The sequence below is a fragment of the Labrus bergylta genome, chromosome 21 (assembly GCF_963930695.1).
Source record: "Labrus bergylta chromosome 21, fLabBer1.1, whole genome shotgun sequence".
NCBI classification, from domain to species: Eukaryota; Metazoa; Chordata; class Actinopteri; order Labriformes; family Labridae; genus Labrus; species Labrus bergylta.
This window is the reverse complement of record NC_089215.1, coordinates 15,160,989-15,183,453: the sequence shown is the minus strand read 5'-3', so window position 1 is coordinate 15,183,453 and position 22,465 is coordinate 15,160,989. Positions and strand designations below refer to the sequence as shown.

General features: G+C 43.8%; 1 protein-coding gene and 1 long non-coding RNA gene across 2 annotated transcripts; both read left to right on the top strand.

The window, feature by feature from the left end:
• The first annotated feature begins 117 nt into the window (after nucleotides 1-117).
• Nucleotides 118-7,598, top strand: pts (6-pyruvoyltetrahydropterin synthase). Its single transcript, XM_020640139.2, has 6 exons — nucleotides 118-279; nucleotides 4,908-4,987; nucleotides 5,094-5,116; nucleotides 5,812-5,868; nucleotides 7,100-7,170; nucleotides 7,254-7,598. The coding sequence occupies exons 1-6, from the start codon at nucleotides 215-217 to the stop codon at nucleotides 7,375-7,377; spliced, it is 420 nt and encodes a 139-aa protein (XP_020495795.1). The 5' UTR covers nucleotides 118-214; the 3' UTR covers nucleotides 7,378-7,598.
• Nucleotides 5,875-6,663, top strand: LOC136177282 (uncharacterized). The gene is made up of 2 exons (XR_010664922.1): nucleotides 5,875-6,445; nucleotides 6,482-6,663. It is a non-coding gene; the product is annotated as an uncharacterized lncRNA (long non-coding RNA).
• Nucleotides 7,599-22,465: the final 14,867 nt, after the last annotated feature.

Sequence of the window (22,465 nt, the reverse complement as noted above, 5' to 3'; positions counted from 1 at the left end):
GATCTCAGCCAATCAGCGAGCAGCGTGAGTCACGGAGGGGGAGGTTTTAGCTGCACACTTTTCATCCCCTCTCTCTCTCTCTCTCTCTCTCTCTCTCTCTCTCTCTCTCTTTCTCTCTCTCTCTCTCTCTCTCTCTCTCTCCCTCTCCTCTCAGCTCTTTATCATCTCCTTCCTCTTCTGTTCGACTCTTCAGGTGTTCGTCATCATCATCATCATGGCGGAGAGGTTCGGATACATCAGCCGCGTGCAGAGCTTCAGCGCGTGTCACCGGCTCCACAGGTTAGTCTACATCCGCCGGTTAAAAGAGTCCGTTATATTCAGCCTCTGTTACCGGAAACGGACTGCTTTCCTCAGACTGGCAGACTGCCGATTATAAAATCCTGCATCAGTGAGTGTAGAGGTTTTAAACATGTCTGAGACTGGAGCACCGAGCGGCTGACAGCGGTCCGTTCAGACCCGGTGATCCGCCTTACAGAGCGGCGAGACTCTGTTTACTACTTCACTTTAGAAACGAAGAGAACCTTTGGATTTAGCCGGGGGTTCGTGGGATTTGTAGTTCATTTTAACCCATAGATATAATCGCTACTGCCGTACTGCCTTGAAGTGCAATCATAACAAAGAGTTCCGAAAGAATAGACCGGAGTTGAATTCTATTCAACCTACACAGGCAGACAAGATGTTAATATGCTGGGGAAATAATAAGTGACATAAAAAGAAATCAGGGAATAAAAGGCGTTTTGATAATGTAGTGACTTTATTTCTAAATGCAGATTCAGTGTGAGTAATCTTAAGAGAAATAAAATAAAAGCAAGCAGTAAACGCTTACTGAGCTTTACTTTGAACATTTTATGCATTTGTTACTGGAAAAAAATTCTCGTGTTCAAGGGGGAACCTCAGGTGTTGAAAAATGAAGCTGATGGACCAGCAGAGAACAGATCCTGAGATGCCAAGTTCAGAGAGCGTGGATTTGGTTAAGCAGGTCAGGCAGTAATAGAACTGAGGACTGACCCGCAGTTCTAGCAATTTATAAAACGGCATTTGTTGGACCCAAGGACGCTTTATTTTAACATCGTGCAGTGTGGGAGCATCGGCTATCCAATCAGGTAAACTCTTACTCGCAAAAGATTACTTGAGTCCAAGCGGCAACCTCAGTGTTGAAACATGAAGTCGATTCTGATGTGTAAAATCCTGGAGGTCCTCAAGTGTCCACTAGAGGCTGGCTGCAGAAGCACAGGACGTCACATACACACCCATTCTAAAAAGCCTGTTTTTCAATTCAATTCAATTCAATTCAAAAAACTTTATTTGTCCCCGGGGGGCAATTCAAAGGCACACAGAGCAGTAAATTAACAACAGTGCAAGTAAACGAAACATTTTAATCTAAATATAAAGTGTCAATTTAAATACAACTTAAAGCTTAAACTTAACTTAAAAATACAAAATATAAAAGAGTAGATATAAGTGGACAATGATCGGACTAACAGATGTAAACAGATGTAAGCAGAACTATGTGCAGTAGTGACCAGATGTAAACAGAACTATGTGCAGTGAACGAGAAATACATATATATATACAGAGCTATGTGCAAGTAGGCAAATACTAAATGATAAGTTATTAAGGTGCATGGTGAACAACAGGAGTTGAGGAGCTGGACAGCCCTGGGAACAAAGGTTGCTCTTCTCCTCTGTGTCCTGCAGCAGGGACAGCGAAGCCGGCGTCCTGAGGGGAGCCACTCAAATGCAGGGAAGAGAGTGTGTGAGGGGTCCTGCATGATCCGACCTGCTAGCCTGATTGTCTGTTGCTCATAGATCGATGTCAAAGTCCTTACAGGTAGTCCAATGATCTTAGAGCAGACTGTGACCGTGCTCTGCAGGCGGTTTCTGTTCTGGAGGGTGGTGGAGTGGAACCAGCAGGTTATAGAAAAAGTAATGATGCTCTCAATGAAGGAGTAGTAGAAGGTCAGAAGAATGTTCTTACTGACTCCAAAGGAATTGAGCTTCCTTAGGAGGTATTTTCGCTGCTGACATTTCCTGAGAATCTCCTCGGTGTTGGAGGCGAATTTCAGCAGGCTGTCGAAGATGGTACCCAGGTACTTATACTCCTACTAGTTCGACAGGATTCCCATGGATTGTGGTGATTGCTGATGCAGCCAGTTCCCTCTGCTTGTTGGAGAAGGTCACCACCATGTCTTTGGTCTTGCTCATGTTCAGTTCGAGGCAGGAGCTGTCACACCACTCCACAAACTCCTGAAGAACTGGTCCATGGTGCTGAGAGGGGCCTGACAGCAGAGACAGGAGAACTGTGTCGTCTGCTTACTTCACCAGGGGACAGTTTGGCTGTGTGGTTCTGCAGTCATCGGTGTAGAGGATGAAGAGCAGAGGTGAGAGCACGCAGCCCTGAGGGGAGCCAGTTGAGGTGTGTTGGAGGCTGGAGAAGGTGTTGTTGACCAGAACTCGCTGTGATCTGTTGGTCAGAAAGTCCAATATCCACAGGATAAGCTGGTCGTTCAGATGGAAGCCAGGATGTGAGGCTGCAGGGTGTTGAATGCAGAGGAGAAGTCTGCAAACAGGAGTCTGGCTGAGGTGTTGGGGTGCTCCAGGTGTTTTTGAACAGTGTCTATTATGAATGTTTTTGCATCATCGACACCTCTGTCTGCACGATAAGCAAATTGTAGCGGGTCCATCTGGGAGTTGGTTTCTCTGATGATGTGTTGTTTTATGATCCTCTCCATGGCCTTCATCACCAGAGACGTGAGGGCCACAGGCCTGAGGTCATTCATTTGGCGGGGCTTTTCTTGGGGATGGGGATAACTGTGGAGTGTTTCCACAGCTGGGGGACTGTGCTGCTGTCCATAGAGCTCTGGAACAGGGTCTGAAACACGCCCCCTAGCTGCTCGGCACAGTGCTTCAGGATGCGGCCACTGATGTTGTCTGGACCAGGTGAGCTGCTCTCCCTTGTCCTCGTTGAGGGCTCTCACCACGTCCTCTCTGCTGAAGGTGAGTGCAGAGTCACTGGGCTTGAGCATGGACACTGTTTCTTCCAGCTGTGTTGTGTTGTCCTTCTCGAATCTGGTGTAGAATGAGTTGAGATCGTTGGGGAGAGAAGTAGAGCTGCTGCCTGCAACCTCGATGGTTTAGATGTTGGTAGCAGCAGTGTTCACAGCAGCCATGTTTTTGAGGCCCTGCCAAGCTGAGCGGAGGTTCCCCTGTGTGAATTTTTCCTCCACTTTGTTCTTGTACTTGAGTTTGGCAGTTTTTATGGCGTGCTTGACTTCTCTGTTTACCTCCTTTTTCTCCACTTCCGAGCCGGTGAAGAAGACCCTTTTCTTCTTGTTGAGGACCTCCTTGAGCTCTTCGGTGATCCAAGGTTTATTGTTGGGGTATATCGTGACTGTTTTGGAGGGGATGATGTTGTCCACACAGAAGGAGATGTACGATGAAACAGTGTCCACATGCTCATTAATGTTGTTGGAGGGGGCTAAGAGGTTTTCCCAGTCAGTGGATTCGAAGCATCCTTTAAGTGTAAGAATGCTTTCGCTGGTCCACTGCTTGATGTTCTTAACAACTTTCTTAACCCTCTTTATTACAGGAGTATATGCTGGAGCAAGCAGGATGGCATGGTGGTCAGCAGAGCCAAGGGGGGGGGGAGAGCAACAGATCGGATAGGAACTGAACCATAGCATTTATCCAGTGTCTTCCCCAGGCGGGTGCTGCATGTAATGTACTGCTGGTAGCCTTTTAGTGATTTTTCAGGAGAGCAATGGTTGAAATCGCCCAAGATGAATTTGGGAGAGTCCGGTGATATGAGTTCCAGTTCATTTAACAAGTTCGTGATGTGTTCAGTGGCTGTGGCTTCGTTAGCTCTGGGGTGGATGTAAACCAGGATGAGAAAAAGCTGTGGAAATTCTCTGGGGAGATAGAACGGGCGAAGGGAGACAGCCAGAAGCTCAATGTCCAAGGTGCACAGTTTCTCCCTCACGACGATCGTCGAGCACCAGCGTGTGTTTACATAAAGACACACGCCGCCGCCATGTTGTTTCCCAGTGAGCTCACTGTCTCGATCAAGTCTTAAAGGGGGGGAGAAGCCATCAACGTGCAGCGTGTTATCATCGTCGTTCTTATTTAACCACGTCTCAGTAAAAGCGAGAACAGAGGCAGTCCTGTACTCATGCATGTGGTTAATGTTGGCAAAAACCATGGAAAACAATATATCTAAAGAAAAATAAACAGTAGAAAAACGTAATAAACGCTAAATAACTGCTCTGTGAGCCGGCCGGTCTTCCGCACGAGCAGCGACCCGGAACCGGAAAAAACAGCAGAGATTAACATGTTTACAGCCTGGTTCAAAAAACCAAACAGTTCTGATTAGTTCATGTCTCGATCAGCACACACTGTACGGGGGGGTGAAGGTTTTGATGACTCATCAGTTTTGATTTGATGAAGGATAAGAGTTATTCACAATAAGGCGTGTAGCTGACCTGATTGACAGGTGGGCGCGGTGTAACGGTTTGTCAGGAGGTTTAAAACCCGCCTCAGCTCCAGCTCTCAGCCTGTCGTTAGGTTGACTAAAAGTTAGACTGAGACAGCATTTCCAACATGGAGACCGCCATCGATGGGACTCCAGCGCCCCCAGACGGGGGTCATCACTCTAATATTTACAGTCTACGCTTTATTTATATTATAAAGATATTTTTATTTCTGCAATTCAAGTTGTTCAGCAATAAGCGAGTTAACAAAATAAACAGATAAGGGGGGGGAAGGGGGGCTTTCTTTTCGTAAATGTTCCATCTTTCCCTCAATGAACATGAAGGCATCGTGTGTCAATAAACTCTCTGCACAGTCTCAGTGTTTGATTAGTGAACTATTTGTTCTCAAACATGGTAAAGATAATCTATGCACCTGTTCCAGCGTTCACCTGAGTGACGAGGAGAACAGGAGCGTTTATGGAAAGTGCAACAATCCCAACGGTCACGGACACAACTACAAAGGTGAGTCAAGCTCTTCGACTCATCCCCGGGTTATATGACACATAATGTAAACACTGTGCAGCCTGAATGTTTAACGTTCACTCAACGCTCTCGTTTCTGTCCACAGTGGAGGTCACAGTGCGAGCGAAGGTGAGCATCCGTCTGACTGTCTCAGACAGCCTTATCACTCTATAGCTGACCTTTCACCTTTCAGAGGGTTTAGTGACCTGAAGAGAGTTCACTTTGGGATTCTTTCGGGGCTGATGGAGATGATTTCTGTCTCAGATTCTGAAATCCAAAGTCAGTCGAAGTTTAATAAAAATGATTTTAGTCCTCTTTTTCCCTTCATTATATTATTTTTGATTTGATTTGGAAGACAGTAAAGTCCGAGCTCAAAATTAAACTATTGGCGCCCTTAGTCTAAAGTCTGAATTATGACCTGCTTTATTAAAATATTTTTTTAAATGTCCACATAGACTATAGTGTTGCAGGAGCAATCTGTATCTCTGAGACCTAGTGTTTAAAATGGGTACTGCAGTTTAAATTCTAAACATTGTAGAGAGCTGTCTCTCCCCTCACCCTCCTCTCTAGTCAATGCTCACTCAGGTTGCCATGTGGTGGATACTGTAGCTTCAGTGTTTAGCCAGCTCTGCATCGGTCATTCAGTTGTGGACTAGTGGCCCGTTTCAATGCAAACAAATCTTGTTGCAAAAACCGTCTAATTTAAAAAAAAATGTTGCATGTATTGAATATAAGCATGTGGATGAATATCAGATAGAAGCCTGATATTCTGTATGTTGCTGTATGTGACTAACAGACATGTTTTCATCTCGTCCCGTCTTCAGATCGACCCTCTCACTGGGATGGTCATGAACCTGACCGACCTGAAGAGATGTATCGAGGTGAGAGCGACTCAAAAACAGTTTCCTCCTCAGTGGGATTTTATTGTGTCCTCTCAGACGAAAAGTTTTCCAACAGCCGTGATGTCATTCTAAAAGTTCTCCAGAGGGGGCACACAAAGATTTAGAAAATACAACAGTACTCGAGTCATTTTACCACGTGCTACTTTTACTCCAACACATTATTGAAAAACTTGTTGCTCAAGTTTGTTTTGGATTTTTACATTTGTACATTCTTTACTTTTATAAACACAAACCCCTTCATAATCCTACAACTGTCTTAGAGACCATTTGGCTGTTTTTACACGGTGACAACATGTTTTTCTGGCAGAACCAAAGTGACACAAAACGGAGCTTTTTACACCGTGTCCTAACAGCACGCGAGCGTTAGATATCTGGTCACATCTCTCATGATCACGTGCTCCATCATTTAAATATTTAAATTTCTGCTCTGTGAGTTTCAGTTTCCCCTTACAAACATTATAACATGTGGTGCTTTTATTTTGAAGGTGGACAAACTGAAGTTGGGTGCCTTATTTTGAAGGTAGACAAACTGAAGTGTCATGCTTTTATTTTGAAGGTGGACAAACTGAAGTGTGGTGCTTTTATTTTGAAGGTGGACATACTGAAGTGTTGTGCTTTATTTTGAAGGTGGACAAACTGAAGTTTGGTGCTTTTATTTTGAAGGAGGACAACTGAAGTGTGGTGCTTTGCATTGAAGAGTTGTTGACTCAAATCTCAAGACTCAGGCTCGTCTATATGAATAAAGTTTTTCTCTGATTTTGACACAGGTCAGAGGTCAACATTTCATCATAATGTGGATATTATTAACGCACCACTATCTCCACTTTGTACAGCAAGCTATCAAGCTAAAGAGCTTTTGAGCTAACCAGCCTCGTAGAGCCTCCTCGTCCCTCGTCCGTCTATGAGAGCGACAGATAGGAAAATAGAAAAGGGGCGTCACAGTAAAAATGGCGTGGGCTGCTCACGGGCAGTTAGGATGCTCAGATAGTTAAGAATAGGATCTAGCTGATTTTGTTGTTGCTGACACTCGCTCGTGTCGCATGCTGTCAGGAAATGCTCTAAAGGGTCCTCGACGACGGTATTCTGTGGAAGAGGTAATGTTTTTTCTCGTTCCCATTCTGACCTCTAACCTCAAAGATCCGCTCTGCTTCTCCGTCTTATTAAACTGGTCTAATCAGAAATGAAATAATGGATGCGTTCCCTCCCGCAGGAAGTCATTATGGATCCTCTGGACCATAAAAACCTGGACAGAGACGTGCCGTACTTCTCTAAAGTGGTCAGGTGAGTCTCTCCTCTCAGCGCTGCTTCCTGACTCGTTTCATGGACACTGATTACTTCTGTGTTTCTGCCCGTCCCTCCGTTAGCACCACAGAGAACGTGGCCGTTTACATCTGGGACCACATGGTGAAGGTCCTCCCTCCAAACGTGCTCTACGAGATCAAGATTCACGAGACGGATAAAAACATCGTCATGTATCGAGGAGAGTAAAACACACGTTCCAGATGTTCAGACCGACTCCGGTTTATGAAGGCTGATGATGATGACGATGATGATGATGTCATACCTGCACTTTGTAGAATGAAGACTTTCAGCGTCCATCATTAATGAACATTGTTGTTCTATGAAAGTGAAAAACATGACATGGACCAGATGCCTTCTTTAAACTCTGTTCCTTCAAAATAATAAACAACACAGCCAGCGGGACTCGAGCTTTTCACTCATTGTAGACAGTCATGACTCAGAGAGACACTTACACAGGATACACTGGATTTATGATATATTTATTTGGAACACGTCCCACATTCATCCTTCCTTCCTTCTTTTTATAGACATTAATATTTGACCAAACATGAACTAACAAAGAACCCATTCCTGTAAAGATGATCGATTCATTCTTTTACTTTTAAAGGACCCATTCAAAAGAGTTTCCTCCTCTAAATGGAGTCTGTCAATGTTTTTAAGGATGTTTACGAGTGTGAATTATACCAGCAGTGACATCTAGTGGTAAGACACAGAACACCTCTCAGCTTGTTGCATTAGCACTGATTGTAGCAATAAAAGACGACATGAAAAGAACACAACTTTAAGTGATGTTGTTTTCTGCTTTAGTATTTCTTCTAATAATAATAATCTTTATTTTTTAGTAATTTTCTAAATGTAAATAATGTTATTCCAACTATCTAAGGCAGCAAAATAAAACAGAGAAGCAAAGAGAAGTCAGCAGGTATTGAAAACACATCGTTGTAAATAGAGATCAGAAAACTTGTAGGGTCAGAGTTCAGGTGTTTGTACTGTGGAGGAGAAGCCACTAGAGGGCAGTATAACCTTTGTAAAAAAAGCAGATGTCCATGTGGACTCAGAGACAGAATGTGTTTCAGTATGAACAGAAATGTGCTTCTCCAGAGGTGGTTTAGTCATTCTTCAAATTTCCAGATGTTTCCACAGGTTGGTGTTCTGTAGAAACAGAAGACATTGATGATTTATGATCATCACAGTTACATGCAGAGCCGAGTGAGAGCTGTCAGGTGCTCCGTCTCCCTGATATACGACAGCATGTTCACTGATTTAGAACCCAAACACAGCTCATCGTGAAGGATGTGATTTATTACAACACGTGTTATTATCACAGACACACGGACATTTATCAGAACTACAATAATATGAAATACAACTTTCTTTTGTTTCTTTCTGTTAATTTCTAATAACCACAATGAATGATGTCATTCTTAAAGGTCCAATGACCTTACTATATGATCAGACATTAAGGAAACATACTATGTTGAAGTGCTGGCTTCTCTGACAACAATGCAGCAGCCAGTATGTCCTCCTTCTAACTTTAGATTCTGGTCCTGAATGCTCTGGATTTGTTTGGACCGCAGAATGTAGGCGGTTTTAAGGCACCCCCCACACGGCCGTTTTGGACGCCCCTCGGTTTGCCAGATATGAGACCAGTTATCAGGTCAAACCAACAGGTGTTGCAGTGATGGAAGCGGGCAAGAGAACTGGTTCAGATAGAAGTGATTGTACCCGATCTAAAAAGCCTCTGCGTGTTTCTAATTAGAAATTGGCGCTTTACAAATATTGATTGACTGATTTAAATATTTCCAAAATGTCTGCCTGTCCCTGTAAGCCCCCTGCTGGAGCCGGCCCTCTGTGCTTCAGTCTGATCCTCTTTATGCTCCTGTGAACGTCAACCACAACCTGTGTGAGCTGTGTCTGGATGTACATAAACGTCTGATAACAAGGGGCCCCTCTGTGTTTGTGCCAAAGTTGTAATCTTTGTGTCAAAATTCAGCTGCCAACGCAAACCTTTAATTAATCAAATTCCATTAACATGTGTCACAAACGGGCTGACGATCTGCCGCGAACAAGCCGGAGCAAGAATCGGAGAGAGTGGAGGTAATCTGATAACTGAGATCTGCATGTTTGTGTAGAGAGAAGAAACAACAAATCACAGTCTATAATCAGAGCGTGATAGAAGGAAGCTGGATTACAGCTATTAACAGGTGAAAGCCGGTGGTTATCCTGCTGCTGCTCGGTAAAGTGTTTTTGTGATCCTGTGTTGGGTTTTCTTTTATGTCCTGACAGCAGAAACTCCGTCTTCACTGTTTGTGTACTCGTTTGCTCATAGCAGGCAGACGGGTCTGAGTAAATCCCTCATTATCTCTGAGAAAACAAACCACAGATCTGTATCTGCGGCTCAAAGAGGACGCTCTCCCCGTGTGCTTGTTTCAACGAGCGACTTGTTGGCGATGGAGTCGAGAGGGTTCAGTCATTGCTTGTCTGGAAGGAAAAAAGTGTAGGTGGTTTTCTCCGAGTCATGGCCACCATCCAGAATAAACCCGCCAAAGAAAAACCTCTTGAAGAGCATTAAGGGTGCCGGATGGGATTCCTCTTTAATCTGAAACAACTGCTATATGAATGTTTTCAGCAGGAAGAGATTTGCTCTTTCGTCAAGTCACCGGTTGTTGGGGAAGCCGTGTATCTGTCTCCACTTCATGAAGTCACTGTTTAAGTATATTTTCAGAACGTGAGCGGTCTGGGTTTCTGTTTGTTGGAACTTTGACGTTAAAGTAGAATGAACCAATCACGTATCAGCAGGTTTTGGTGTCTGCAGGAAATAGTCTGTGGAGAGCAGAAGCAGGTTGAGCACAATCGTCTGTAACGTCGTCTCGACTCCGATCAGCGCTAATCTGACGACGGCATCTTCATCTCCATAAACAGAAATCTGCATGTAAGAGCGGCGAGCAATCTGTTCTACGTTAGACTGTAACGTGAGCAAATGATCTGCTGGGCAGTGATAGCCAATCAGCGCCCACCTGGAGGACCACAGCCTCCATACCTGGGGGTGCACAAACTAACCGCTAGGCCACCAGCGCCCCCTGAAAAAGCTCAACATTTTACTTTTGCATATCTGCATCATGATGTTGTTATTTCTGAAAACTAAGGCCGTGTTTCCATGGCAACGATTTCTCCTATCCCAAATGCTCTTAAAACATTTGAACCCATATCTCTACTATCCGTTCATCAGGAACCATTTATATCCTGTAAATAGCAAAGCTGTTCAATCGAGCGCCTCCTACGGACTTGAATCTTTTTGTCTGAATATATTTGTATATATACATTTTACACTTGTTGTTAAAGGCTTTATATGCGATTTTTCACATTTAAATATAATAGAAATCAAGTATATCCTCTGAAAATAACTCTGTGAGTAATGACTGTCTGCAATGGGTGTAACACCCGAGTCCCACTGTCTGTGATGCTTTCCGAGTCCTGTCTTCAGTTTGTTTACATCACCGGGACGGCGGCTGACTCCTCCCCTCGCAAATAAAAGTTGTTTAATTGAGGGACTAGAAAAAAGAAGAATAACATACTGTACTCACTGCTTAACTGTGTTTCTACATCACGCTCATTTCGGGTAAATTTAGTATGCTAACACAACAATGCACCCCAAGTTGTTTTGGTTTCATGCTGCCGCTCAAGGGCGCCATCTGCTGGATCAAAGAATTGCATATAAAGCCTTTAATGTTTTGTTTGAGCTTTCTGCTGCACGTTTCAGCTTCTGCCCTTGTTTTGAACTTCTTCATGTAACTTTGAATTTGCATCCTTTCTGAAGTTGAAGCCTTTTCTCCTTTTTGAAAACGTTGCTGTTGCTTCATGTTTGCACTCGGTGTCCACCTTATATATCTGTGATTAAAAAAATTTGAAGGACTGCTCAAATACCGCCTTGATTTGATGAGAACGTATCAGAGCAGTTCGTATCGTCAGTGAAATCTAAATGTGAGCAGCAGCGGTGTGGTGGCATGCTGAGTCTCCACACTGCATTAACAGAATAAATCCACTCTGACATACAGAACCTTTCTTCATAAGCGCCAGGTCAAATTCTTGAGCTCTGCTCACATGCTGACATCCGCTCGACTGTGTGCCTTACGGAACACACGCAGGAAGCCGCCTGTCATCTGATCCCCCGTCAAACCATAAGCCTGAAAAAATCCAAAATTTCCACTGATTAAAAACTCAAACGACCTTTTCCCTTCATACCCCAAAGATGAAACGAGCTCAATTACCTGTGCTGTCATTTCTCACTGGCTGTAAGGTAAACACATCAGTGTGTGCATGACTTCCTGCCGCCTGCAGCTACGGAGGCCTCAGACGGCGAGCTGACACACCGGCACATTCAGGTAGACGAGCTGTGAAAAGCTCATTAAGCTGTTATAACTGACACCTGTTCCGTCCACACGAACGATTTCATTTCAGATGTTCATAAAACGCCTTCTCTGTTGCTCTCGTCTGGTTGTGAAATCTGCCGCTTCGATTATTTCACTGTTTCTATGACGATGAAGATCGCTTTAATTTCTACTGACTCGTGGCGACAACAAATCCTGCGGAGTCCAAAGTGGTCTGTTAACAGAGAAAAGCTGGAGGTCAGGTGATGTTATTTAAATGTTACAATTCACTTAGCTTTTATCCAAAGCGACGTACATCAGAGAGTAAGTACAACACTAATCCATTCATACACCTCCACTGAAGCAGGGTTACATGTCTTGACCTTTGTGTTGTATTGTCAGGTCTCAGGGTGGCTTTTACTCTGCTCCCTGGGTGGAGAGAGAGGAGCTTCTTTACTCTTGCCCAAGGGCACAGAAGACATGTTGCTCCGCTGGGGATCGAGCCCTCAAACTTCCGGTTTAGAGGCGACTTCTCTACCAACTGAGCCACAGCCACCCACATAAAGTAGTCGATGGATGGTTCAATCAAAAGTCAACGTTTACCTGTTGGTGCATCTGGTGTCACATCACCCACGTAAGTACTTTAACTGTGTCTTAACGGTGTCTTGTGGTGATGGCCGCCATGACAGATGTTTATCGTTGCCATGGAAACACCAATGTGAAAGAATGCTACATAAGGAAGCGTGAGCTGCTACTGAAAGCTGGCGTACTGTTGCTGTGATAAAAGCATCATGTAAATTATACTCGGATACATTAGCTCGTCTGTAATATTCTCTTCCTCAGGTCGGTTTCACCTGGTCGTCATGACTACGGTCAACTAGGAGGTGACCATAGATAGAAAATCAGTCCCATGATTCCCCGCCAGCCTCGACGTCATGTGTGCTCAAACAGGCCGTTTGAAGATTTCCCTTCATGACATCACAAAGGGCAGTAGCCCCTCCCCCAGGTGGTTGACACTCCCACAGATAGGTGTTTGTTCTGCCCTCTGAGTCTGCCTTCTCAGTCTGCCTTCTCACCGTAAACAATAGGCCAGAGACACCCAAACCCTTCCAGAGAGGGGGCGTGGTCAGGCACAGCTCATTTACATTTAAAGGTACAGACACAGAAACAGCCTGTTCTGAGCAGGGCTGAAATAGAGGGGTTTATAGACATGATCAAATACAGGATCAGAGTGGATTTAGAACAAGAAACTTCACACACATGTTTTGAGGAGCTCTGAGACTTATTTACACTGGTTGAAGAGGAGGAGGATATGTGACCTTTAATGTAAGATGTGCAGATGTTCCTAATGGAGACAGAGATGGTAGATACTTTTAATTTGTTCACTAACTTTAGCCCCCCGTGAATAAGTTCAACTCATTGTGCGTTTGTCTTTGTCTGAATCCATACCTTTAATAAAAATATATTCTGTATTTTACTGTCCTTCATCTTTATTGTTAATCTGAATTGTCTGATTATTAAGCTGTAACAAATGGTTCGAAAGAATGGATGAACATTTTAGTTGCTAATTAGCTATTCTTCTCTTCAGGAATGTGAGTTCTGTAAGATAAGGGGTGTGTGTGTGTGCATGTTTGTGCGTGTGTGTGTGTGTGTGTTGTTTTGTCTCAGTAGTGCAGTAGTTGTACTGCTGTCAGGAGGTGCTGCTGCTTTAGGCATGTGAAAATGTGTGTGTGTTTGTGTGTGTGGGATGGGGGGATTGTTGAAGCTCGTCTGTGTTTTCTTTTTGCCCCTCACCTCCCTCCCTCCCTCCCTCCTGCTCCTCAGGGTCAGGTAGCAGGCGTCACACACTATCTCATACACTTACACACCCTCTCCCTCTCTCTCCCACACACACACACACACACTCCCACAGTCTGAAGAGAGCGCACACACACACATGCTTCACTTCTTCCCTGGAGCCTGCTCGGGCGCAGACAGCATGGCAGGCGGCTGTGAGCAGTGAGGATGGAGAAGAGAGTGTGTGTGATCCTGACTGACTTCCACCAGTACAGACCGTCCATCGGCCAGCACGGCAGACCCCCGACACACGTAAGAAACCTGCATCTCTCTCTCTCTCTCTGTGTTCTGTGATTCTCTTTACTCATCAGCTGTGCTCGATCCTCCTCTCTCTCCTTCAGTCTGTTTCTGTCACTGTGATCTCCAGCGTGTTGCAGGGCTCCTCCTCTCTGGAGACCCCACCTCTGAGCTGCTGACTAAACAGGGGGCGTCAGAGCGTGTGCAGCAGGGTGCAATCTCATGAGTGCATGTATGTGGTTGCTGGAGCGACATGCAACATGTGAAGTATGTCTGGATAACAATAATTTCCTGTATGCAATCAAACTGAAACTAAGGCTGACTGGAAAACTAATCTCATGAAGTTTTAAAGAATCATTATAAAAGTTTTGATTGGATAGTAAAAGTATTTTGAGAAAGAAGTTTAGATAAAACTTTCTTTAAGGTTTTACTACCTCTCTCATGTCCGTCTGGTTTGCTGAAGAACCCAACTGCTGGCTAGCTTAGCATTGATTAGCATAAAGTCTCGACCCAAAGAGGAAAGAGTCAGCCTGGCCACTTCCAAAAGTGAAGCTGCGCCCACCTGCACATCTTACAGCTGACTGTATTTACTGTACAATTATGAATATAAGTCTTATAATAAGCCGTCTGTGTTTGAGGGTCTCTCAGAAATATGTGCAGCTGTGTCACTCTTTTAGTACCATCTGTGTCCACCAGTTGGAGTTTGTAGCACTGCTAGCTACGTGCAGGGGCGTCGCCAGGAACTCTGGGCCCCATGAAAAGATCTCACATAGGGCCCCTACCATGGCCCAAACTAAACCCAGAGAATTTCTACAATTTCTACACTTTAATTCTTCTTACACTGCATTATAATTTGTCTCACCTGACGTTCAAAATGTTGTTTTTTGGGCAGAAGTAGCGGTCTCAGTTTTAATGCTAGCGCGACAACATTGATATCATATGAACTACACTGAATCTGTTGATGTCAAATATGTTACTGTAGCTCGCTGGGAAAGACGCTAAATATAGCTCCAAAGTGAATTATTTTTGACCGCAATGTAATATTTTTATAAAATAAGGTTGTATGAAATCGTATCTATGAAGGGGATTAATAAGCTATATTATTCATAAAACACAGATATGATCCAAACGATATTCTTGGCTGAATTCCTCTAACAACTGGTTTAATCTGCAGCCTGTCACATCTCTCACTGTTGACTCGACTGACTGCCGACAGATCAATTCAGTCGAGAGGGTCGAGAGGTGGTGGGAGGACTAAACCATTCTGCGCATTCAGAAGGGGGGGAGAGGGCCTTTTAGAGAGACTTCACATTTTTTCCAGAAAGGAATTCTGAATGTTTGTTTATTTATTCAGACAATACTAATTATCTTATTGCGTTTATAACTTAGAGAAAAAAGCAAAATAAGAAATACATTTTTATTTCAGGTCCATGAAGGGCCCCCCTCCCCACTAGGGCCCTGGGTAGTCAGTCCCACTTTCCCCCCCACTACAACGCCCCTGGCTACCTGTATGCTACTCGAGCTATCAGCCTGCAGTAACGTTGATAGTTGTGATGTACAGACCTGCAGCCCGCGAGTCTCTCTGCACACTCATTGTCTTTAACTGAGGAGTCTTTAAATCAAACCAGCACTCCACAAGCTTTATTTACTCAACAGTAAACCACCGTCTGATTTAAATGCACCATGACCTTCCCATTGCTGTTGCATATCCCAGCACGCTTTATGCAGCGATGCAGCTGCTTACAATGAATGTCTCTGCATTTTATCCTGGTATAATGGTCGCACCGATTTTATTTTTAGATGATATATTAGATTTTAAAAGAAGAGATGTTCCCAGGTCACTAATCTCCAAGTCGATTAAACTGAAATTGAAATTAAGACTAGTTGACAAGTCTAAAGCTAGAAAACACTCAGTAGTTTTATTAATTATGTCAAATTCATAAGTACAGATTATATGTACATATGATTTATTTTTACAGCAGCAATCTGTAACTCCTCCTCCTTCAAACAGTCGTCTGAAAGTCGATTTAATAGAACAAAAACTTCCAACAGGGAGAATGGCGTCTCTCTCATGGCGTCCACAGAGTGTCCCGCTCGCCTGGTTCCAGCACTATGTAACTTTGGCAGGGGGCCGAGGTCATCTGGTGAGAAGTGCATACGTCTTTACGGCGCTAGTTCACACAGCCGCCTTCAGCTACAAAGCAGCCAGTTAGCCCTTCTCTGTAAGGTTTGATACAACGACTGAGAGGAAGAGGACGGAGACGGAGGAGGATAAGAAGAGAGAGAGAGAGAGAAAGAGAGCGGCTGTATGAGAGGAAATATTGGACAGTCTTTAACATTGCTGTGAGAAACAGAAGGCTGAAACTGAATGCAGTTGCACCCGTAGACCTGTGGTGGGCGCCAAAGCACACCAAACAGAGTTCCTCCACAGTATTATTGGAAGTCGAACAGGTGATTCTTGTTCTGATAGCTTGAAAAGTTTGGCCATGACATCTCTTGTAAATACTGCGGTGCAGTTATTGCCAACTCTCAGCAGACGGTAATATTTTCACTCTAAATGCACATTGCTGTTCGTTCCGTTGTTTGTAAATTAGACGGTTTTTGCAACAAGATTTAATTGCACTGAAAGGGGCCACTATTCCACTAATTCATGCGTAATGGCTCATTTAAAGGTTGAGTCAGTAGAAATGTTTGTAAACACAATGTCCCGAGTCAACCAGAACAAACCAGAACAGTAAAATCCAGTCAGAGGACAGAGTCTCTGCAGACACAGTACCCACCACACATGTACGGAGGCCCAGAAGGGACGATGGAGCAGCTTTACTTTAGGAGAAGTCTGTATTTTATTTTGAAGGAGAAAGATGCTGACTCTGTCTTTAATAACATTTACAGTTTGAAGCAAAGAGATGCCGTTTGACTGTAGCTTGTTTGGGAAACATTTAACCCTTCGTGGGTCTAATGTGCACAGGTTTAATAGACTCAGGCTCTCAGTGTTGCCCTGAAGATTTGATTTGTTGTATTTTGTCCGTCATGGCCACCGTAGATAATATCCAATGGCACACCCCTCTGTGTGTTTCTCTACCTGTTTTGAATCAGTCCATCTTTGATATGGATTATGTGAGGATGACCTTGCTCTTCATCTTTATGATGGTTCTTTACATTAACAGGTGTTTGTCTGATCTTCTCTTGTTCTCGTCTCAATTTGTATTTTCACACCCGCACACACACACGCAGCACTCAGTCATACACACACCTGCGTCTGCAACAAAGACACAAGACACTGCGGTTTTCTTCTTTGATGGTGCTCTATGATGGTCTTTATCCCACCACTCAGGGGTCAGAGAGAGAACTTTAGCTTCTATGTTTTCACTTATTACACATCTGAGAGGAGCAAAAAATGGAAGGAATCCCTGTGATGTGGAGATAACACCATGTTTCAGTGGATTCAACATAAACACAAAGGCTGCTCTCTTTAATCTGCTGCGACTGTAACACAGCTGTGTCAGGTGTTTACATCATCATACAGATAGATAAACAGGTATCTCTCCTCCATAATTACAGACAACAGTGATGTCATTGATCTGATTAACAAGCTGCTGGGATGTAGCTGACCTGCAGACACAAGTCCACATGATAGAACTGACCCGTGAGCTGCTTCACTGATCAAACACCGCCTGGACCACCTCCACGACCCGATCCAGAGTTCAGCCAGAGGCCAGACTTCAGCCTGCAGTCCGTCCACCTGGGATCAGTTTGCACCCAGTCATGCTGTTCAGTACTACAGAGAGTCATCTGCAGAGACGCAGGGCTGAACGGGAACGGGGAACACATGATGAAACTGATTGGATGCAACCGAAAGCAGTGCAGATGATTTCAGACCTTCAGTTCTGGGTTTGCTTGAAAAGAAACATCTGTTTAGAGCAGGAGATGCAGCGACCAAATGACCCCATGGGTTTTCATATCTGAAACTCTGTCTCATTCAGAAACACATGGTAGCAGCTGTTTCACGATTTTTCTTTACTTCCAACAAATTGTCTAGAAAAGTCTGTTTTTGTTTACTTAATGCGATATATTTAAGTCTAAGAATCACATAAGGTTGTCGGTTATAAACTCAGTCTGGACTTTTGAATTCACTCAGGACTCATTCCTCTGGTTGAAAGTCGTCTGTCATGTGATCCATTCTCCTGACAGCCACCCTGAGCAGAATGGGAACATGCTGGGGATGCTGGATGGGGCGGCTGTGGTTCAGAGGTAGTCGGTTGTCTCTTTGACTCTAAATGTGAGCATGATGTAATAAATTATCATCATGCCTTGTTAAAGAAGACATGAGAGAGATTGAGACCATGAACTCTTTAGTGAAATGTTTACTGAGCAAATAAATTAAAGGGGACATATTATGAAAAATCCACTTCTACAGTGTTTTTGAACATATATTTGGGTAACCTGAGTGTCTACTGATCCACAACATAAATAAACCCATCCAGTCCTCCAGACTCCACCCCCAGCCTAGAACAAAGCTTTTGCACAGGTCCACCATTTTTATTCTCGCTAGTAAAGGAGTGATGTCTACCGGGAAAACTCTGGGAGGGCTCATTACATTTAAAGAGACACACACACCAAAACGGAGCGTTCTGAGAGAGCTGGTTTATAAAGGGTCACAAACCTCCTCTGGTGCTTGATTCATGTTATATTTTGTCCAAAGCACAGCACAGATGTTTCATTAAGACCACAGGGGACTGTTTGAAAAGGTGGAGAAGAGGGATAATACGTCCTCTTTAAATTAGAAGCAGCACCATTTTATCATATACTTATTTTTGCAACAAGATTAGTCGCCCCCTGCTGGACATATTAGCATCTAATTTTTTTATTTATTTGTTTAAAACAAATAAATGTGAAAGTAAGTCCAATGAGAGGGATCATGTCCTCTGGTGAATCGCTCGAAGACTGGAATCTGTGTCGAGCAGCAGGTGTGAAAAGGAGTTTAAATGTTGAGCAGCTGTTTAAATAAAAGAAAGTCAGGGAGATTAACGTCACCGTTACCTCGATTCAGATGAGAAATGAATCAGACGAGAGGCTGTCCTGGGAAATGTAACACTCAGGAGGACAGTTCCTTCAGAGCTGTGATTCACTTGTAAGGTTTGCTTTAGAGGGAGGAGGCGTTCAGGGTGTCTGCTCGGCTCTGCAGGTTTGATCGGACGAACGTCTCCGAGCTTCAAGTCAAAACAGGAAAGCTGCACAAAAGCCCCTCGCACATACATCATGCACACAGGGATTGTACCGTAACAAAGGGAGCATTTAATCTGAGCGCTCGAGACACTAGAGACGACTTAAAGGCTCGAGCGCCATGATCGTGCGAAAGGTGAACCATTGATGTGTCTCATTTATCTTCCTCTGCTCTCCTGGCATCAGCGTGCACACTGATGTTGAGAGCAGCGGTAAATCCTGCACTGACAGGTAAATAAATTGAGTGTTTGAACGCGCTTAAGGCAAAGGAAGTTCAGGTGTGTCAGCAGGCAGATCCTCATAGAGGTTAAAAACACACATGTCCTAAATCTTATTTGGACAACGTGGCTATTACCGCCGCACACTCCGGGAAGACGACACCGCGTTTCCCCGACTAATTTGCCCGCTGACAATCGGCTCAGTCTGTCAGGTTTGAGCAGTTAGCTTAGTGTCAGGGTTCAGACAGAAGAGCGAATGACGGCTCTTTTCCAACAGCACAGATACTCAGGCAGCAACAGGTTCCTGTGTCTGTTTGTGTGTGTGTGTGTGTGTGTGTCACAGCTTTCCCTTTTAAACGTCTTCTTGTGGAAAATCAGCTCACATCTGTTTTTCCAGGAAAGGAAACTACATTTTTGTTTTGTTTTTTCCACTTTGGAAGACAGAATAACTTGTAGCGTCTTGTTTGGTGTGAAGTCTGACTGACTGATGCACGAGGTGTAAATGTTTACAGAACACGTTTCTATGCTTTTTGCATCAGGGTTTGGTTGATTTCTGTGAGAAAAGCATCAGGTTTGATTGCACGTGTAGCGTGTTGCGGGGTGGTTGGTTTGCAGGGGCTACAATCCTCAAGGCATGCAGCCTGGGTTAGAGTCCGATCTGTGGCTCCTATTCTGCAAGTCTTTCCCACAGACCATGAATATGAATGTTTGAAGCCTGAGTGACTGTTCCTGCAGGGGGCGCTGAATCGATGTCCCATCGATGGCGGTTTCCATGCTGGAAATGCTGTCTCAGTCTAACTTTCAGTCAACATAACGACAGGCTGAGAGCTGGAGCTGAGACGGGTTTTAAGCTTCCTGACAAACCGTTACACCGCGCCTACCTGTCAATCAGGTCAGCTACACGCCTTATTGTGAATAACTCTTATCCTTCATCAAATCAAAATGGATGAGTCATCAAAACATTTACCCCCCGTACAGTGTGTGTGAATCGAGACATAAACCAATCAGACCTATTTGTTTTTTTGAACCAGGCTGTAAACATGTTCATCTCTGCTGTAAAAACAGGCTTTTTAGAATGGGTGTGTATGTGACTTCCTGTTCTTCTGCAGCCAGCCTCTAGTGGACACTTGAGGAACTGCAGGATGTTACTCTTGGTGTATGAAGAACAGAGTTCTTTGGGGGGCAGTAGTAGTTCAGTCTGTAGGGACTTGTGTTGGGAACTGGAGGGTCGCTGGTTTAAGTACAGGACCAAGTTCGGAAATTGATCTGGTAGCTGGAGAGGTGCCAGCTCAGGAGCGCTCACAGACATTAATACATTTCCCCTCATGATCAATAAAACAAATCTTCTTCTTCCTCACTTCAGTGTTTGACTCAGGCCCTTTGACTGTGAAGAATTCAGAGCAAACAACAAACCTGGAGGTAGCTAACAGTTCTATTAAATCTATTATACTCTAAAATGACTATGATTAAATCATGACTCAATCAGACGTGGTGCTACCTGCTCCGTTACCGTCTGTTTCCTCTGATGCTCTGATCCATAAAGCCTGTCCTTAATCACACGTTTGTGTAAAACCACAGAGGTCATCTTCCTGACAGTCCTGTCATTAAAACTTTATAAGCTGCACAAATCAATCAAAGAGAGACGAACAAATACTCAGACATCTGGATTCATATCAACGTTTAACCATCTGCAACATAATGAATAACCAAAGTTAGTGTTTTAAACCAGCGAGCGGGGCGCTCTGTGGACATGAGAGATGCTGTGCTGGAAATGTCTTGTTAACAATGCAAAAGAAAGGATCATGAGTCAATCAATGTCTTTGTTTAGTTTAATTCTTCTTGCAAGTAGAAGGAACAAAGCCTTCAGAGTGTCAATACAGTCTCGAAGTAATCACAATATGCTTGGGTTTATATACACATGCTTCACAGAAACACCTTCATGCCTATATAAGGATTGCAGATACAGGTGCAGTCAAATATCAAATACATACATACATTTCAACACGTCGCACAACAGTAATGTCAAGGAAACTTCAAGTCTGAGTATCTTTGATATTTAGCTATTTGAGAGAAACCTTCATCCTTGGGTAAAGACAAAACAAGAATATTACGTATTAACTTATTGTAGCATTTCTCAAGCGAGCTGTAAGTAAAATGTGTCCTCGACAGTAAACAGAATTTTTCCATTACAGTTCCCTCCTTTTGATTATATTTTAGTCACCTAAAAGAAGAAAAGACCTGTGAAAAGGCAAACATCAGTTATGACAATCCCTAAGGTTCAAATCACAACATCATAAAATTCACATTGAAAAGCAAGTCGTTGTTTTTGTAGCCATAGACGGCTGTTAAAAAATGGCAAGCATTAAGTCATAGAAGATTTAAGACCCAGAATACTTCGTCATACTTATCCATGTAAATCATGATTCTCGTCGTCAGACGACTCATCCGAGTCATGATAGAAAGGAAGAGTGGCCAGAATGTCAGTTACATCAGTCTCAACATGCATCAGTCTCTGAGTCAAGGCAGATTCAATGGTCTTCTCAGACAACCTGTGTGGCAGGGAATGGAGCAGCAGCCACATCCTGCTAATACTGAAACACAACAGATGATGGCAACAAAGGCTGAGGTGAAGAAGGATTTCTATTTACCAAACACGGAATCAAAGAAATTCCAGGCCAAATCTTCAACCCCATGGTTTTTTGCTAATTCGATTGATAATGCCTCTAAGCCTTGTAACGCCCTAGCAACAGAACTGTCTGGTGAGGCATAAATGTGCAACATTGATCATCGAAGAGCTTACAAACAAAGCCTTTTTCTGACAGACGTATTTAAAATTTATAATTACTGCTCTGCTCTCCGATGTGGCCATTTTGTTAATTGTATCCAGCCACAGCCGAAAAGTAGGTGTTGTGCCTGAGGTCACTATGACCTGTTTGGGCTGAGGAGTAGTGACGCTGCATATTTTACGTCTGTTCTGAGTAAAATTATGTATGTGGACCTGGAGGGGTCCGTGAGATGTAGGTGTCAGGTGTAAACTTACATTAAGGGTCAAGTCAGTGAAGTTGGTAGTCTGCTCGGGCTGTGAAACACGAGTCTGTAGGTTGAACCAGATAAAGGGAAACATAATCAACATTGTAAAAATGAACAGAATAAATGCAGTGCCCCGAAGGCCACATAGACCAGGTTGTCGAAAGGGATGCCACGGACGTCTCTGCTCCATGTTGTCTGTTGTCGTCTCCTGTGTTGCTGGTTCTTCTGTTATGGCCTATCTGGGGTAGAGAGGTTACTAGCACGTCACCCTGTTTTTTCTTATCTAACCGTGTGTGTGTGCAAATGTAATGTTGCACTGTTATTTCTAAGCTGAGGGGCGGTTACCAGCACACGTCACCCTCT

Coding starts and splice junctions, on each gene's coding strand:
- pts (XM_020640139.2), top strand. CDS start 215: ATGGCGGAGAGGTTCGGATACATCAGCCGCGTGCAGAGCTTCAGCGCG. Junction 4,988..5,093: donor TCACGGACACAACTACAAAG/GTGAGTCAAGCT, acceptor TTCTGTCCACAG/TGGAGGTCACAGTGCGAGCG. Junction 7,171..7,253: donor TACTTCTCTAAAGTGGTCAG/GTGAGTCTCTCC, acceptor TCCCTCCGTTAG/CACCACAGAGAACGTGGCCG.